General features: G+C 49.1%; 1 protein-coding gene across 3 annotated transcripts in view; it reads left to right on the top strand.

Moving 5' to 3' along the window:
• The window catches only part of PLBD1 (phospholipase B domain containing 1), a 227,825-nt gene that overhangs the window by 195,147 nt on the left and 13,633 nt on the right, over positions 1-19,045 (top strand). For all 3 annotated transcript variants that reach the window (XM_085601437.1, XM_085601436.1, XM_085601435.1), the window contains one exon: positions 17,115-17,300. In XM_085601437.1, the coding sequence (XP_085457563.1) occupies positions 17,115-17,300 (186 nt within the window). The remainder of the gene's footprint in view (positions 1-17,114; positions 17,301-19,045) is intronic.

Genomic DNA, 19,045 nt, shown 5'->3' with positions numbered 1-19,045 from the left:
CCAAGCCCAATAACAATCTGTTGGAGCTTTGAGCGAACCGATTGGCACTAAAAGCCCTTTTGCCGTCAATAAAGGGAAGGCTAGAACAGGTGTTCACGGACAACACTACCGCCATGTGGTACTGCATCAAACAGGGCGGAGTGAGGTCGAGGACTTTTTGTCAAGAAGCTCTGCGTCTCTGGACTTTTTAAATTTTTTATTTATACTTTTTCAAAATACAAAGCAGGCAGACGTAAGTACAGACAGGCTATCAATTTAACTGTACAGATGGAACAAGTACAATAAATCAGCAGAATAGGTCTGAGGGCCAATAAAACACAGTGAGCAAGTAAACCATACACCGAGTCGTCAGAGGCATCATAATGAGAAGAACCATGTAATACACATAATAGCAGTATTCAATCATAGGACGAGTTCAGGGGGGCGACAGGGTCGAGTAGCAGCTTGTAGGGGATGTGAGGGCTCAAGGGGGTGTCATCATGTCAGGTTGTGTGTTGTCAAAGCTAGCAATAGGGTGTGTAAGCAGATAGGTTGTGAGGGGTCCCCAATTGTCCCGAGGGCGGGAGGTAAGTGGGAGCAGGTCTGCAAACACGTAGATTTGGTCCTTCCAGAATACCATGTCCCGAATCCACTCCTTAAATTTAGGTGCCCGTCCCCGACCCCAGCGGCATGCAATGCGCCGTTTGGCGAGAAGACTAAATGAAACTAATTTTCTGTGTTTCACTGCTATGGTTGCAGTATACCCAAGAAGTGAGAAAAGGGGAGTATGCGGGAGGCGTAGCAATGTCATCTGTTCCAGCGCTTCCAATACCTGAAGCCAATACTCCTGCACAGCAGTGCAGTCCCACGCCAAGCGAAGGAAATCAGCCCCTGTAGCCCCACATCGGTCGCAGCGATCATCATCCTGCAGCTTAAAGCGATGAAGTTTAGGTGGTGTATAATATGTGCGGTGTAAGTATTTGTAATGAAGGATCCGGAGGTGGCTACTGGATGTGCTGTGTTACGTTTGCTTGCAGCTATAGGTCCACTGCTCCTCAGTAATAGCAAGCTCCAGTTCTGCAGACCATTTATCCCTGGAGGTATTTTGTGAGGTGTACTGAGTGGTGTATAGAGAATGGTAAAGGGAGGAAACTAAATGAGGTGCTGCGTCACTGGCCAATATTAGACGAAGCGTGGCGACCTCCGGAGGCTCTCGGGGGAAGGAAGGAGTATGTACTTTGAACTCCTGCTGCAGCCGGATATATAAAAAGATGCCCATGGGGGAGGGGGGTCACGCAGAGAAGAGTTGTTGCGAGGTACGAAATGTGCCTTGGAGGTTATGGTCTCCCCAGGACTTAATCCCATATTTGGCTAGAGTTTTCTTAAATGTGGAGGACTGGCATTTTCGGGTAATACGTCAAGGGAAGCAAAGGCGAGTACAGCGAATACAGTCAATCATCAGTTGCTTATCCAGAGGCTTAAAGATGTAGGAGTGACTAATTTGGCCCTTAAATGGATTCATTAATTTTTGGATGACCGGTCATTTCAAGTGTTTCATGAAGACTGCATTTCTGACCCTCAGCCGCTTCGATGTGGGGTCCCTCAGGGATCTTCCCTGTCCCCCACGCTCTTTAATGTGTATATGAGCCCCCTGGCAGGTGTCGTGGAACCTTTCGGCATTCAAATTGTTACTTATGCCGATGACACGCAGCTGATTGTCTCTTTTAATCAGCTGAACAACACCGCCTCGGAGTTGGTCTTGTGTTTGGGAGAGATCTCAGCTTGGATGGAATGCTCTTTTCTAAAGTTGAATGGATCTAAAATGGAGTTGATGTTTTTGGGTAACTCCTCCGTACCTAACTTAATATCATCTTGGCCAAATTGTTTTGGCCTTCCCCCATTCCCTAAAGATTATATTAAAAGTTTGGGGGTGTGGCTGGATCGCAACCTTGATTTTGGGGAACAAGCAAGGAAGGTTGCTGGCAGCTGTTTTGGGTTGATGAGGATGACACGGAAAATTATTCCTCTCCTCCCTTTCGCTGCAAGGAAAGTGGTGGTCCAGTCCCTCATTCTTTCCAGGCTCGACTATGCCAATGCCCTTTACCTAGGAGCCCTTTACCTAGGAGCACCTTACTCCACGGTCAGGACATTACAAATAGTACAGAATTGTGCGGCACGTCAACTCCTGAATATTCCCAACCGACAGTCAGCACGGATAGCCTTGGCCACCCTTCATTGGCTGCCTATTCAGCAGAGAGTGCAGTTTAAGGCTCTCTGCATTTCACACAAGATATTGTCAGGCTCTGCTCCTCCTATCATTTGTTCCCTCGCTTCTTTTTATCATCCTGCGAGAACCCTGCGATTAGGCTATAAGTGGTTGGCAGCTGTTCCCAGAATTAGGAAAGTACGTGCAGGGGGTCGCCTTTTTTCATATAATGTAGCTAGGCTATGGAACACCCTCCCCCTTGACATTCGGTGTGAAACTAACCACCTGGTCTTCCGGAAACGCTTAAAAACTTTTTTGTTTCCATAAACTGATACTTATTTCATTAACTTTGGCCTCTAGCGCTGGGATGCCTTTGGTAACCATGCGCTTTACAAATGTTTTACAATTACAATAGGGGCCCGGGTGCGCTCAACAAAAACGCTGCCACGCCTGAACAGTACTTGTAATTGGAGACTAAGCCTCCGCACGTGCAGTGCTGGCAGTGAATATGGCGCCGTCTAAAGGAATGGGATCCGATAGCCAGTGTTCGGCGGCCACTTGAGGCATATATCTTGGGGGATGGAACCAGAAGTGTGCGAAGTGGGTTTGCGCACAAGTATAATAGAGTTCAAAATTGGGTATGTCGAACCCCCTTGCACGTAGGGTCGAGTGAGGATGTCCCACTGCACTCTGGGTTGTTTACCACCCCAGGTGAGGCGTATAAGTTGAGTCCGGAGATTGAAAAAAAGGCTCTGCCTGGGTTATAGGGTATTTTCGTAAATAAATAAAGAAGTTTAGGAAGGATAACCATTTTTATTAAGGATATACAGCCTGCAATGGATAACGGGAGGGTAATCCAGCACGTGACCTTGTCCCTTATCCCATCTAGGGCACGGCCATAATTAAGACGCATCAATTTGTCGCGATTCGCGGAGATCCAGATGCCAAGGTATTTAACCTCGTCGGGGCACCACTCAATCGGAAAGTCCGGAGCGAATTCCGTAACTGAGGAGGTAAGGGGGAAGAGTTGAGATTTGGACCAGTTTATATGGATCCCAGACAGCCCCCCCCCCCGAATCTCACAAACTCGCGAAGCAACGGATTAAGGTTTGTCTGGGCTCCCTGACATATAGCGTGATATCATCCGCATATAGAGAAATCAGGATATGTCGGAGTGGACAGCGGAGGGCCTTATCGTGATGGTATTGTCTGACTCTAGCAGCAAGGGGTTCAATCGCCAGGGCGAATAGAAGTGGCGACAGCGGACACCCCTGCCGGTTGCCACAAGATATCGGGATAGGAGGTGAGGAGTGGCCAAAAATAAGGACTTTGGCTACAGGCTCGGTGTAGAGGAGGCGAACCCAAGATATAAACCCACGCGGAAAGCCCATGTTTTGTAATATTACAAAGAGGTAGTCCCATTCCACTGAATCAAATAATTTTGTGGCATCGAGGAAGACAGCGGCTAGGGGAATCTTTGGGTCTAACGTATGGAGAGTGGAAAAAAACGTGCGAATATTATGTGAGGTCAACCGGCCACAGACGAAACCAGCCTGGTCGGGTATCACTAACTTGTCCATTAATAGGCTGAGGCGATTAGCTAGGATTTTTGCAAGGATTTTGGTGTCAGTATTAATTAAGGATAGACGTCTATATGAGTCGCAGCAATCCGCAGCCTTGTCAGGCTTAAGAAGGGACGATATCAACTTCAATCTCATGGAGAGGGGCAAACAACCGAGCTCTTGTGCTTCGTTAAAGACGAGTTTAAGAATGGGAAGCAGCTGATTGATATAAGCTTTATAAAAATCTACAGGAAGGCCGTTGGAGCCTTGGGCCGTGCCAGACTGCATTTGCATTTTTGCCTCATGTATTTCATCATTTTCAAATGGTGCCGCTAGGAACTCCCGCTGTGCATCAGCCAGCCAGCCCAGAGTAATATCTTGCAAGAAGGGGGTAAAATCAGGGGGCTCAGCTCTGCAGGAGCTGTACAAGGTGGTATAGAAGTCAGTAAAGGTGTGTAGAATGTCCCGACTACCCCTGTGTAGTATACCATCCGAGTCTGTAATCTCGAGAACGTAATTGGCGAATCTAGGGCGCCGTATCAATTGCGCTAGCTGCTTGCCCGGGCGTTTGCCATATTTACGTACAATGTAATATTTCCCTCGAAAGCGTGCCTCGGAGTCGGCTGTTTCTTTATATTCCTTGAGTTTATCTCTAAATGTTGAGAGGGGCTGGCCCGAGTTAGGTCCCCCGATGTCAGTCTCCCACTGTTTGAGTTCATTCTCTAGTTTATGAAGCGTACGGCGTAAGTCACGCAAAACCCCAAAGCTTTTGGCCATGCAAACCCCGCGTATTGTAACCTTAAAGGCTTCCCACACTACCCCCACCGAGGAGACTGAGTCTATATTGGTCTGAAAGAAGGAAGTGACTTCCTCCCCAATCTCTGCTCTGAACACCCTGTCAAGCAAGGCCTCCGGAGCAAGCCGCCACAGTCGGGGAGTAGACCGCAGATCGGGTGGGGCAATAGTGATGAGTAGTGGCGAGTGATCTGAATAAGTCCTGGCTAGATGGGTGGCAATTTCAACCCAGGAAACAGCGCCCCAGGAGATCACCCAGTAATCCAGCTGGGCCCAGGAGGCGTGGAGAGCAATAGTGGATACCCTCCCTATCCCCGGGATGGAGGTGGCGCCAGACATCGGTGAGCTCATGGGCTGAAAGTATGCCCTGCATGGCGGCCTGGGTTTTGGTATAGTGGATGGGGAGAGGGTTAGATCTGTCCATCGTTGAGTAAAAAGCAGAGTTAAAATACCCCCCCCCCCAGATAATGTGAGTAGATCCGACTTGTAAATTATGGCCCCATAGTGTGGTAAACAAATCCGGGTCATCCGTGTTTGGGCCGTAGCTACACACTATTGTAACAGATTGAGTTCCGAGTGTGCCCCAGAGCATACAGCTGTGCCCCATGTGATCGTTCTGTGTGCCACCCAGGATAAAGGGTGAGTTGCGCTTAACCAGGATTGCCACCCCCCTGGAGTATGTGGAGTAAGAGAAGTAAACCCGTGTCATGGTCCATTTACAAGCAAATGTGGGCGAGCGGGAAGGGTCAATGTGGGTTTCCTGCAGTACCGCTATGTGTACATGATGTCTGTCCAGGTAGGAAAGGATTTGCCTGCATTTCCGAGGATCTCGGAGGCCTCTAACGTTCCAGGAGATTAGGTTAAGGCGTAGGGGCTCAGCATGTGATGGCATGAGGAACTGCGTTATGAAAGTTAAGGAGCGATCTGTAGAAGGTATAATACCATGTGTGTCGTAGTACAAAGTCTGCGCCTGTCAAGTAGGTGAAAGAACAATACGAACAATGAGCATAATCCCCCCCACCTCCCCCCACCCACAGCGGCAACCCAAATGTGCCATCAGTACGACCTTCACCCAAAACAACGAAAACATTGCAACAGTGCAATAAGGACAGAGTCATTATTCAAATGAGTGATCGAAGGGGGATCTCCCATGTGGGGGTACGCCAGTGGGCTACGGAAGCCTCCCCCAGTGCTGTTAAGCAAGGGGGAAGGGTACTTGGCAAATATGGCACTTGGGTCAAACAACCTCCAGCAACAATAGAGTAGCACATTTGAAGAAGGCATTATCAGCTGGAAAACAGTTCGCGTTAACACAAGCGGTATCAAGGCAATAACATGCAACAGTGAGAATTATACAGTCAATATGCATACCGCAATAGCACTTATCTGTAGCTTGAGAGTAGGGCATGGAACAAGCCAGTCCGAAATGAAAAGGTTGTAGTGAGAGTACAGACAGTTGCACATCGCACTCTAAGCTCCCAGCAGAAGAGCCGGGACCACCGCGGATCAGAGGAGCTCCAGAGTGATGAAAGCAAACTACAACTGAGTCAAGTACACCATAATGGAGAGAGCGTCTATGGCCAAGAAGAGTGAAGCTCCGTCAGCACTCAATGATGGAGATTGGGAGAGACGATCCGGGGACTCTCTCACCGGGGTGTTCTTTTTGACAGTGCGAAGAAAATCGTCCACCTGCTGCTCATTTGTGAAGAAGTGGTGTTTGTCCCGGTAGGTGATTCTCAAATGAGCCGGGTATAGTAGGGCATATCCAATCTGGAGCTTGCGGAGCTTTTGCTTGGCCGGGAGAAACTTACGGCGGGCCTCCTGCACCGCCATATTGAAATCGGGGTAGATTAAAAATGAACGCCCTTAAACTGTAAATTCTGATGGTCTCTGGCTAGTTTCAGCACAGCATCCCGGTCCCTGTAATTTAGGAGCCGCGCAACTATCGTCCCACTTCACAATGAACTGAGAGGAGAAAGCGTCTGACCCGAAGGTGGTGCGTAAGAGACGTTCAAGGAAGTCCTCCATTCGGCCGGTATTCATGCTCTCAGGAATTCCGGTAACGCGGATGTTTCGCCAGCTTCTAGCTTCCAAATCCTCATTTCTGGCCACGATTACCTTGAGGGGCTCATCCATCTGGGCCATTTGTTGGGTCATCTGCGAGGTGGTGTCCTCCGAGTCTGAGATACGCCTTTCAGCCTCCTTAAGCAGTTCGTCATGTTACTCTACCTTTAGGACTTTGTAGTCCATGCAAGCGTTCATGGAATCCATTTTAGTGGAGAGGTCAGTCAGGCTTCTGCGCATTTAGAGCAGGAGGGATTATACCTCATTCTCCGGAGCTGGTGAAGGGACAGAGAAAGATGCGTTGGCCGATTGGTCTGCGTCCTTAGCGCTAGAGCGGGTGACAGTTCTCTTTGCATCGAAGGGGAGCTTGGTTTGGCGGCCCTCCGGCTTCCCCATGCTGCAGATGTTCTGCAGAAAATGGCCTGGCACGAGGTCCATCACCACCCCCTTTTGTACCGCTTTGTTCGCCATAAGTTGGTAGGGTATGCTCAGACGTGAGTCCCTTGCTCACTTTGCCACTGGATTCAAACAAGCCTGGCTGAAGACGGCTGAAATGCCAGAAACCGGTCCTAGGAAGCTTGTTTCCGGTCCAGGGAAGGCATGGCTTGGCAGTTCGGGCTGGACTGTTCCCATGAGGCACAGGGTCAGACTGATTTGCATATGGCCATGTCTGAACTGGGGTGGCAGAGTGGGCTAAAGAACGGTGATGGATCAAACCCAGATCTGTTGACTGGGTGTGAGTGTTTGATTGGTTCTGATGCTCCGTCCATCACCACCCCCTTTTGTACTGGCACGAGGGGAAGGCAAGTACGTTTTACCACTGCAGAAATGGCAACAATATGGCAGAACAGGAGAAGGATGCCGTGCTAGCTCCAACAGGTGGAAACAACAGGGCAGCAGCGCTGGGCAAAGCAGCCGGTGCGGAGGGCCAGTTGCAATGGCAGCTGTTGGGCAGAAGGAGGCCACTGGAGAGGAGTCAGGATGCAGTGTGTCCAGAACAGCGAAAGGGCAGCCACCCTAGTGGGTCAGCCAAGCAATACTCTGCTAGAAAGCAAATGAAGGGGGAAAGGAGAGCGCGACCCACTCACATGCAGACTCAATTATATATTCCAGTTCAGGGATAGAATGCAGCTCGGCAAAATACCGGGGCACAGGCAGGGGCGCCTACAGGGTCTGCACAAGGAGCACTGCTGGAAAATGATGGCACTGTAGATCCGCTGTGAATGGGCCCATCAAGCACCCAATAAGCACCGCAAAGAGCGCAGTCCGTACTTCGATCAGGAGGAGAGCACCAAATGCCGATCGCAGATAATGGCGCCAGGTGGCTCAGCAGGCGTTAACGGCAGCAATGAGGCTACCCGGGAGGATGAGTGCAAAGGTCACTCACTTTCTGCACTCGCCCGGGGCAGCGCCAATGAAGACAGTTCAGCAAAGGCGTGGAGAGTGGGGAACACAGGGCGCCACAAGCCGCAACACCCCAGAGAAGAGCCAAGGAGTCAGGCAGTGTCCACTATGAACGCTACGGCAATGCAGTGAAACAGGGCGCCACGCCGGGGAGAGCACTCGGGCTCCGGTCGCCTGACCGTGAGAAATGCTGTGCGCCAAAGAGCGTGAGTTCACCACCGTGGAATCCTGTATGTCAGGCGAAGTTGGTGGCAGCGCTGGGGACAGTCCGCAGCTGGGTGGAAGGCAGCACAGCAAGCCGTGCGGCCCAGCCGCCACGTGTGCATCCCCGGCCCTTTCCCAACCAGCACTGCCGTCAGTAAGTCTGCAAATCACCGCAGAGGTAGCAGCGGCTATCTCCAGCTGGTACCTGCATCGGGACACACCTTCAGAGACTGAGCTCGGAACGGCAGGTTGCGGGGCACATCAGGAAGCGATTCCCGTACAGTGGAATCATGCTGTGGTCGCTAAACCCAGGATAAAAGACGAATTAATATGCCAGGTGTCCAGAGCCTCACGGGCGTGTGGCCATAGTAGTTGTGCGCCACCTAGCGCCCCCCAGCTCTGCGTCTCTGGACTTGGCTGGAACAACAGGGCATTTCCCTGGTGGTTCAGCACCTGGCCGATTCTCTGAACGCCAGGGTGGACGAGCTCAGCCAAAGGTGCCTTGCTGATCACGAATGGCATATCCATTCGGAGGTGGCACATGGCCTCTTACAGCGGTGGGGAGAGCCTTGGTTAGATCTGTTCACCTCCCAAGAGAACGCATAATGTCTGCAGTTTTGCGCGTTGGAGTTTCCAAGGTGGCTCTCGCTCAGCAATACTTTTTGCCGTGAGTGGAGCTCAGCCCTCTTATATGCCTTTCCGCCGATACCACTCCTGCCCAGGGTGCTCAAGAAGATCAGGAGCGACCATGGCACAAGTTATTCTAATGGCTCCAGACTGGGCCCAGAGAGTTTGGTATCCCGAGCTTCTAGACATGAGCATCGATTCTCCGGTCAGGCTGCCCCTTTGGGAGGATCTTCTGTCGCAGCAGCAGGAGAGGGTTCTCCACCCGAACCTGTCCACTCTCTGCCTCCTTGCATGGAGATTGATAGCTTTTGACCACCCTCCCGAAGTCTGTGAGGATGTCTTGGCGGCCAGGCCTACCTCCACGAAATCGGCATATTCCTGCCGATGGAACAAATTTTGTAAATATTGTACAGCCCGGTCTATTGACCCATTATCTGATCCCTTATCTGAAGTCCTTCTATTTACACTTTCTTGGGCCCAGCAGGGCTCTGCTCTGGGCACATTAAAGGGTTACCTTTCGGCCCTTTCTTCTTTTCTTCATCTACCTCAGGGTTACTCATAGTACGGCCCGCGGGCCGCCAGCGGCCCGGCAAGATTACCTCGGCGGCCCGCGGACCTTGCAGACATCCTGCATGTGTTTTTAAATAAAATTAAATAATGTTAGCTAACACTGTCAGAGTGTCCGGTGCAGCAGCCCGGACTCTGAGACTCTGCTCTGTGGGGGCCGGGGGATTCCAGTGATTGTCAAAGTGGAGCTGCAGGGGCCTAAGAGGTGAAATACAACAAAGCTTTAACATGTAAATGGTCTTCTAACGACCTGTGAAGTACTCGGGTGGGGCTGTGTGTGAGCGCTGGGAAGCTGCCTCAGTGTGGCTGTGTGTGTGCGCGCTGGGAAGCTGTCTCAGTGCCGGCTGAGGGCTGACACACACACAGGGTGAGATGACAGAGGGTGAGGGAGCGAGAGGGAGAGGGAGGGAGGCAGAGGAAGGGAGACAGAGAGAGGCAGAGAGGGAGAGAGCGAGGGAGACGGAGGCAGAGGGAGAGAGACAGAGGGAGAGGGGGAGAGGGAGAGGGAGAGGGAGAGGGACAGAGGGAGAGAGTCAGGGAAAGATAGAGGGAGGGAGACAGAGGGAGGGAGACAGAGGGAGAGGAAGGGAGAGGGAGATGGAGGGAGACAGAGGGAGGGAGGGAAACGGAGGGAGGGAGACAGAGGGAGGGAGACAGAGGGAAGGAGGGAGAGGAGACGGAGGGAGGGAGGGAGACAGAGGGAGGGAGGGAGGGACACGGAGGGAGGGAGGGAGGGACACGGAGGGAGGGAGGGACACGGAGGGAGAGATAGAGGGAGGGAGACGGAGGGAGAGATAGAGGGAGGGAGGGAGACGTAGGGAGGGAGAGGGAGGGAGACAGAGGGAGGGAGGGAGATGGAGGGAGGGAGAGGGAGAGAGACAGAGGGAGGGACGGAGATGGAGGGTGACAGAGGGAGGGAGAGGGAGAGAGGGAGAGGGAGGGAGACATAGAGGGAGGGAGACCGAGAGAGAGACGGAGGGAGGGAGACGGAGGGAGGGAGATGGAGGGAGACAGAGGGAGGGAGGGAGGGAGACAGAGGGAGGGTGACGTAGGGAGGGAGATGGAGGAAGACAGAGAGAGGGAGGGAGACGTAGGGAGGGAGATGGAGGAAGACAGAGGGAGAGGGAGGGAGAGGGAGAGGGAGGGAGAGGGAGACGGAGGGAGACAGGGAGGGAAGGAGACGGAGGGAGACAGGGAGACGGAGGGAGGGAGACTGAGGGAGAGGGAGGGAGACGGAGGGAGGAGGCCGACAGAGGGAGGGCGACAGAGGGAGGGCGACAGAGGGAGGGGGCGGAGGGGGAGGAGCGGAGACAGAGGGGGAGGAGCGGAGACAGAGGGGGAGGAGCGGAGACAGAGGGGGAGGAGGGAGACAGAGGGGGAGGAGGGAGACAGAGGGGGAGGAGGAAGACAGAGGGAGGAAGACAGAGGGAGGGAGACAGAGGGAGGGCGATGGAGGGAGGGCGATGGAGAGAGAGAGACAGGGGGAGAGAGACAGGGAGGGAGAGGGAAAGGGGGAGGGAGTGGGAGAGAGGGAGGGAAAGGGGGAGGGAGGGGGAGAGGGAGAGAGAGAGATCTGTGTATGCTGGGTCTGGTGGCTCAGTGGACGAAGGCGTCTGCTGCTGGGACCTGTGCTCAACCTCATGGTCAAATTTTTTTTTTTGCTTTAGCCCCGCCCCTCCCCCTCTGACCCCGACCCACCGGTGCGGCCCTCAGCCACAAACCACACTGTAAATTTGGCCCCCGAGAGAAAGTTTGTGAGTACCCATGATCTACCTGATCAGCCCTCTTTTCAGATCTCCTCTTCTGCAGAGATTCTTGAAGGGGTTAATCCACTTGTTTCCCCCCTTCACCTTTTATTATGCCATAGTGGAACTTTAATTTGGTTCACACCTTTCTGATGTGTGCACCGTATGAGCCGCTGCATAACTGCCCTCTGCGGTTGCTCACCATCAAGACCGCTTTTTTGGTGGCAATAACCTCTGCCAGGAGGGTAAGTGAACTGCAGGCACTGTCTTCACAGCCTCCTCACCTGACTGTCTTTCCCGACAATGCGGTACTCCAGACTAGGGCATCTTTTCTGGCTAAGGTGGTAACACCCTTCCATCTGGGACAGTCGGTTACCCTGCCCACCTATTATGCACCCCCACACCCTTCCTAGGAAGAGGAGCATTCCCATAGTCTGGACCCAAAAAGAGCGTTATTGTTCTACCTTGATCGAACCAGAGAGTTTTGGGTGGTGACTAACTCTTTATAGTATACGTGGGTGCAAAGAAAGGGCATGCTGTCCAGAAGAGGACTATATCCCGATGGGTTATCCTCTGTATAAAAATCTGTTACTCCTTAGTGAAGAGGGATCCTCCTGAAGGGCTTAGGGCCCATTCCACCAGGGCAAAAGCGGCCACCACGGCTCTTCCGCGTGCTGTTCCCATTACCTATATCTGCCAAGCTGCCACATGGGCATCTCTGCACATGTTTGTCAGACACTACTGCCTGAATTCCCAGGTTCGCAGAGAAGGCCTGTTTGTTTACTCAGTTTTGCAGGATTTTCTGGTCTGAGCCGTTCCGCAGTCCATTTACGGATGGTATTGCTTGGGTATCTGTTCAAAGGTAAGGAATCTGCAGCTCGATATCTCTACCAGATGGCAAGTTACACACCTTCAGTAACGCCAGATCTGGTAGAGACATGATCTAGCTGCAGATTCTTTACCGTCAACAGGAGGATATCCTTCAAGCTCCTCATCCACGCACACAAAGCACTACACAAGACCGGCCCAGCCTACCTCAACAGACGGCTCTCCTTCTACATCCCCAACCGCCAGCTACGCTCCGCCGACCTCTCTCTCGCCACCGTCCCACGCATCCGAACAACCACCACCGGCGGGAGATCCTTCTCCCACCTCGTCACCAAGACATGGAACACCCTCCCACTGAGCCTACGACAGACCCAAGACCTGCTGACCTTCAGGAGGATACTCAAGACCTGGCTGTTCGATCAGTAGCGCCCCCGTGCCTTGAGACCCTCGCGGTATGTAGTGCGCTTTACAAATGATTGATTGATTGATTGACCCACCCATCCTCCCCACACTGCGAAATCGGGTTTAAGTCTCAGAGATGTTCCCCTTTAGGGCCGTAGTGTTTTTAACACACCATGGTCAGTCACTTCATGGCTTCGCGCTTCTGGCGTGGAAAGTCATGAAATGTATGGACGTCAGCGCGCCGGAGTGCCGGTTATATTGACGACGCGGACATCACCACGACGAACATGACGTCCCGCGGAGTCGACCCACGCCACCTACCGATGCGCAGGGGTACTGCTAAGAAAAACTTTGTGGGTCCAGCCTGACGCCTGGAAGTTCAAAGGTAAGGAATCTGTGGCTAGATCATGTCTCTACCAGATAAGGCACTACCGAAGGTAAATAACTTGTTCTTCAATTCCATTAAGCAAATAGCTATTTCTGAGCTTGAAAAAGAAGCTATCAACTTTGGAGCACTATCAGGTTATAAGCTCAATCTCTCCAAGACCCAAATTCTCTATGATCAACCTAGGCCAAGTACAGGAAATTATTACGGTGACTCTGCCACCTATTTCGGTGTCCAGGTATCCCGTTCTATCCAGTTATGTTAGGTTACGTTAATTTAGTTTTGTAAGGCGCACAGCTACCCAAAACGGGTTTCCCAGCACCAGCCTGAAAGGAATTAAGAATAATAGAATTATTGGTTAAACAGACAGGTTTTTAAACTTTGATGAAAATTTCCGTAAACAGTTTAATTACGGAGCGACATGGGGAGGGAGTTCCTCAAAGAAGGGCCCAACCAAGCGAAAGATCGACCACCCATCCGTGACAGTCTGATCCTGGGGACTGAAAATTTAGCTTGAGTGGTGGAGGGCAGGTAGGGGCAAACTAATTCTTTCAGGTATTGTGGGGCCGTACCAGATTAGATCTTAAACATGTAACTCAGGGCTTTGAATTTAATCCGGTTCTCTAACCTGAGCCAATGAAGATCGCGCAGAGATCCGGAAATAGAGGCCGCTCTAGGAACCTGGCAAAGCAACCTGGCAGCTGAATTCTGCACCACTTGTAGCTTTCGGATCACATCCTTATTAGACCCCAGATAGAGAATGTTACTGTAGTCCAGTCTAGAAGTGACAAGAGCCTGGACTACGGTTCTCTGGGTGGAATGGGGGAGCATCAAAATGATTTTCTTAAGCCATTTAAGGATGGTAAGACAGGTTGCAGCCCCTTCACGGCTTGTTGACGCATAGATAACTTATCGTCAATGATGAATCCTAAATTGCAGACTTGGTGCGCGGGCTGGGGCAGGGTACCCATTTCCTCAGGCCAGTGATGAGGACCCCAGAGGTCTTTGTTTTTCCCAAAAATCAGGACCTCGGTTTTGCCAGCATTGAGTTTAAGTAGGTTGGCTTGCATCCAAGATGCGATGTTCCTCAACCCGATCTGGAGGGCAGTTGGTTCTGACACCTTCCCGGCAGAGAGAGAGAAAATAATCTAGGTGTTGTCTGCGTATAAGAACAGGGACAGCCCAGATTCCTCTGCAATCTCCGCCAGAGGTTTAACATAGATATTAAACAATAGGGGGCTAGGGATAGACCCCTGAGACACCCCAAAAGGAGAAGAATGGATTTTGGAGGTGAATATAGAAGAGAAGACCTGGACGTACGGTCGGTGAGGAACGAAGTAAGCCAGTTTAGTGCCGAACCAACAACCCCCAGAGATTGTAGAGCATGTAATAACACAGTGTGAGACACCGTGTCAAAAGTGGCACTCAAGTCAAGTAGTATAAGGGCTACCGTATCCCCAATGTCCAAGAGGTGGCGCAACATTTCTCTAACTCCGAGAAGGGTAGTCTCGGTCGAGAAACCGGCTCTATCCTCGATCTTAAACCACTGAACTATGACCCATCAATTTCCATATTTAAACAAATGTTTGTGCAATGGAACAGACTACCCTTTGGTTTTATTGGTAGATGTGATCTAATAAAGATGGTGATTCTTCCAAAATTGTTTTTTTTGTTCAGAACAATACCACTATATCTATCAGCGGTCTTCTTTCAAAACGTTAACAGCTCTTGAAACTAGTCTATCTGGCAAAATAAACGCCCTAGACGCTCACTTCAATTACTTAAACTTCTGACTGACCGGAATGGCTGGCCTCTTCCAAATCATAGAATATATTTTAGGGCTATCTTTGAGGACCGACTGTCTAATGTCAATATTTATCATGAAACATGGTATCTACAACTGCTTTTCCTAGTTGTGCTTTAAAATAGTTTAAACGGATCCCTGTTATTTCAAGGGCACCTGTTTTAAGATCCTGGCTGTATTTGTTTCCATTTGAAACATATAAAGGACAAAATGCCCATACCTCATATCACAGTATATATGACCGTTTGGGATAATCCAGGCCTCCCCTCCTTTTCATTTGCTTTTGGGTTTTTTATTGCCGCCAAGGAGTGGGCAAAATCTAGCCTTCAAAATGTATTACAGTTATTTGAGGGTCAACAATTTCGTCCTTTCTGTCACTTTAAATCCCAACACACTATCCCTGACACAGATATTTTTAAGTATATACAAATGAACCTTTCTTTAACAAAATTATTGTGAACCAGTCATTGGCCAAAATACCATGCATCAAACTAATGTAAAGTAATCAATAGAAGGGAAAGATTGGCAAATATGTGTAGTAGACTGTTTACCCATGGTCAAGTAGACACTTAATCACATTAGCAGGAAATTGGTCCTGTAAAATATCCATGCAGGTTGAAATGTCTCATATTACAGAATCTTAGACTCAATAACCACTGTGTTAATGTCTTCCGACTAAAATGTTGCCATAACTCAAACGCTTCTGCTGTGGGAAGTCCATGGCTGACACAACCAATATTTATGCTACATGTAGTAGTATATTTCAGTACTGGGAAGGGGTTAACCTGAGCTATACAGATGCTCATATCTCCAACTTCACATCTAATAATGATCTATTCTTCTGAAATGGTCCCTCCCAAATTTGCAGGAATTGTATTTTTTATGATAAAGTCCGAACAACTATACATACTTCATCTCTGGCTGGACTCTAATCTCCCTTCGGTTGGTTCTTGTTGGAATCAATTTTCCAATGTAAGTGGGTTGGAGCGAGCGGCGGATCCTCAGTTAGGGTGGAGGAGCTTCACCCCACTGCTAAAAAAGGCTGCAAAGTTGAACAATAAAATGACAAAATTAATTTATTTCCATTTTAATTTTCACTGTTCCAGAGCAGGGCAGGGATATTCCTGCAGATTTGGCAGCAGGGGAGGCGAAGTGCATACTTCTGTTTAAAGTGCACATGTTACTTTCCCCGGCTGTCTTGCGACGGGCAGCGTGACATGCACACTTTAAACTTCTCCGACCCATGCTGTCTTTAGACAGCTGGGTGCATAGCAGGCACAGAACCCCAGTGCCTGAGGGAGCGTCGAGCCAGTTAGCTCCAACCAATCCTGGTGCTTCTTTCATGCTGCTTAATATTATGGAACAAGAATGGGTGTGGCTCTAGTCAGCAAGGCTATTTGCTTACTAGCTTAATATTATGAGCAGCATGCGAGAAATGTCTGGAGTGGTTAAGGGTGTTGCCTCTGAAACCATGTGCTCCCCAACTTAAGAACACTGAGAAGAACCATAGGAGGTGAGCCAGTGGATACGTACATATTTTATTTTTAATGATATAACCCACTGACAGGCCTGTGGGAAACTCTCACTGCATTCTCCCTTAACCCCAGATCTCTCAGTCATGGTCCGTTATAAACACGGTTTATAGCAAGCCATGATTGACAGCTTTGGTATTGACCCTAAAGGCATTCTCACTATCTAAAAGTGCCCAACTGTGAATTAAAATGATTTATTTTTGCCTCACCACTTATGCATGTCACCAGCCGCCACTGGTTGGAGCGATCTGTCATCAATGGCAACCTGGAAAGAAAGCGCTTGAAATAAATGTCGGCCCCAATCATTAACTGAATGGAATCTCTTAACTAGTAGTTTATGGGAGAACCAGGCATTGTGATAGGTACTGCAGCTCCAAGTGGTTTCTCCCTAGCTCATAGCTTATTCTTTGTTTCTCCCTGGTTTACTTGTTGTATTTATTGACTGTTTCATTGTAATATTGTTGTTGAAGCGGTGTGTTTATCACTGGTACATCATCCATGTATTCTTTTTTTTCCTTTAAAAAAAAAAAAAATGCCTAGGTCTTTTTGCAACATCAATAATTATATTCAGCATGTAACATGAGCATCTGTAAAGCCACACATCAGAATGAGTTATTTGAGGAGGGACAGTGGGATTCCTGTTTGATTGCTACAGTCTAGCCTGTTTTGGAAAATAGCCTTGTTTCCTGGTCTCAGACAAACGCCTTTCTCACTCGGTGGCCCGTCTGCCCCTGGCTACCGACTCCTTATGCTACAGTGTGCTGTGCGAGTAAAGAAAAGCAGACGACAGACCATATAGCCACTGCAAGAGCCTTTAGAGGTTCTGTTGTCTGCCTTGAAGGTCCAGAGAGATATGCCTCCATTATCATAATGAAATAAGGTCATAGTGTGTATTTGGAGCGTTATGCAAGCAAGGTCCATGGACCTTTAAATTCCCCCTGAATTGAAACATTTCTGATCTGTACATGTGTGTGACCTTGGAACATCTGTTCATCTTCTCTTGTTCCTAGGCTACTGGCCTTCGTACAACATCCCATTTCATGAAGTTATCTATGAGATGAGTGGCTACCCAGCTATGGTTCAAAGATATGGTGTTGATCTGTCCTATGACCTGGCCCCTCGCGCCAAGATCTTCCGCCGTGACCAGGGCTTGGTGACTGACATTGAGTCCCTAAAGCGCATCATGAGATACAACAGTATGTGAAATGTTTCATAGTCGCATGTGGTTCTCTTACATTTGTTATGGTAATTCCCCCCTCTGTTCCTGTATAAATATGTTGTCTGTCACAGAGGCTTCTTGCTTATGCTTTTGAAGAATATTTATGCTTCAGAATAAATGTCTCTAATTCTACTGTTTCCTTACAAGGCATTTTTTCTTAATACTGTATTGTTTCGCACTCCCAGATAATAGACAATACCAACCTCCCGCACGGAGGCTCAAACACGAGGAAGCAATAAAAACAACACAACACCTCCTGGAAAGGGGTTTCACTTTATAAAATGAAACGCATCAAGGACTGTATTCAGAATGAGGTTTGGGCTTTTATTCATGCAATGGTCTCTAACAGAAAGGCTTTCCCAGATGTCAAATGAAGAACATTCAATAACACACTCATAAGTTTAAATGCATAGAGTACAATACATGAAATGCAAGCAGATAATAATATGATATAAAACTCAAGCAGATAATACTGGACGTCCTGCAAGAAATCAGAAAGATATGTACGCTAAATATATCAGATGATTAACTTGAATGTGCACAAAGACACACACACACATCACAAAGTCAGTACTCAAAGAAAACACCTCAGTTGATTATAGCCACTGGAAACTTGAATGTGCACACAGACAGTCACACATCACAATGGCAATAATCAAAAATAAAACACATCACAGGTGCAAACTTCATCTTTGCCCACTCCAGACTGGGGGATTCACCTCCCGGGGTCAAGAGACTCAGCTACCAGATTCCTGCACTGAAGACACGTACGCCGTTCAGGCTCAAATCCTAGTTTCTAAGTCAACAAACCCCAGCTTTATAGTCTCAAAACACACTAGAAGGTTCCGAGAGTCCTTCCTCTGCGCCAGTGAAGCTTACTGAAATTGCCCACTTTCCATGCAAGCATTCCAAAGGCAAAGGCGTTCTCACGTTCCTTCTGCATTCTCATGTGTTCCAGCCTTTATTTTAATGAAGCTTACAAAAGTCTACGGCAGTACAGGCAACAAAACAACTTGAACGTGAATAACCTAAACAACTTGAGTAATCTGGGGGCCTGCCTCTGCGCGCATAAAGCTCAAGCTAGACAGAGTCCGAATTCAAAATGACATGAGGGCATGTCAAAACCAATAGTGAGAACTTCATAATACTTCCCATTGTACAACACAATGCACATTTGTGCACCACTGCCTATAGCATCGCACACTTCATCTCCCAATGTACAACATAATGCACATTTGAGCACCACTGCTTATAACACTCCCACTTCGAGACCAAGAAGTACATTCCAAATATCTCTCTCTCTCGCTCTCTCTCATGCTTTCAAATGCACATCCCACACGTCCTGTTCTTCGCAAGGCTATTCTACTATGTGAAAGCTCCCACTCTAAAACTACAAGATTACACAAAAGACATCTTCAAGGAAAAAGCAAATGCAGGGAAAACTGATGTCGTACACTCACGCTAGGTTAAAATAAAACACCAAAAGTCAATTAAAACAATGGTAGTCAAAGGTGATCACGCGGTTCAAAACATAGGTGTGCCTCTAGCACTACAAATACACATACTCATACTACCCTACATGTAACAATGGCTATACAGACAGTAGGAAGCAAACAGAGAGAGGAGATGGAAAAGAGGAAAAGGGAATGTCTTTTGGGAAGAAATAGGAGGTATGGCCTCACAATGGGAGATTTTAGAGAGCAACCATAGGATCTGAGGTGG

The sequence above is a fragment of the Triturus cristatus genome, chromosome 4_2 (genome assembly GCF_964204655.1).
Source record: "Triturus cristatus chromosome 4_2, aTriCri1.1, whole genome shotgun sequence".
In the NCBI taxonomy this organism is placed as follows: Eukaryota; Metazoa; Chordata; class Amphibia; order Caudata; family Salamandridae; genus Triturus; species Triturus cristatus.
Note: the sequence above shows the minus strand (reverse complement) of the source record. Positions and strands in the feature narration are given on the sequence as shown.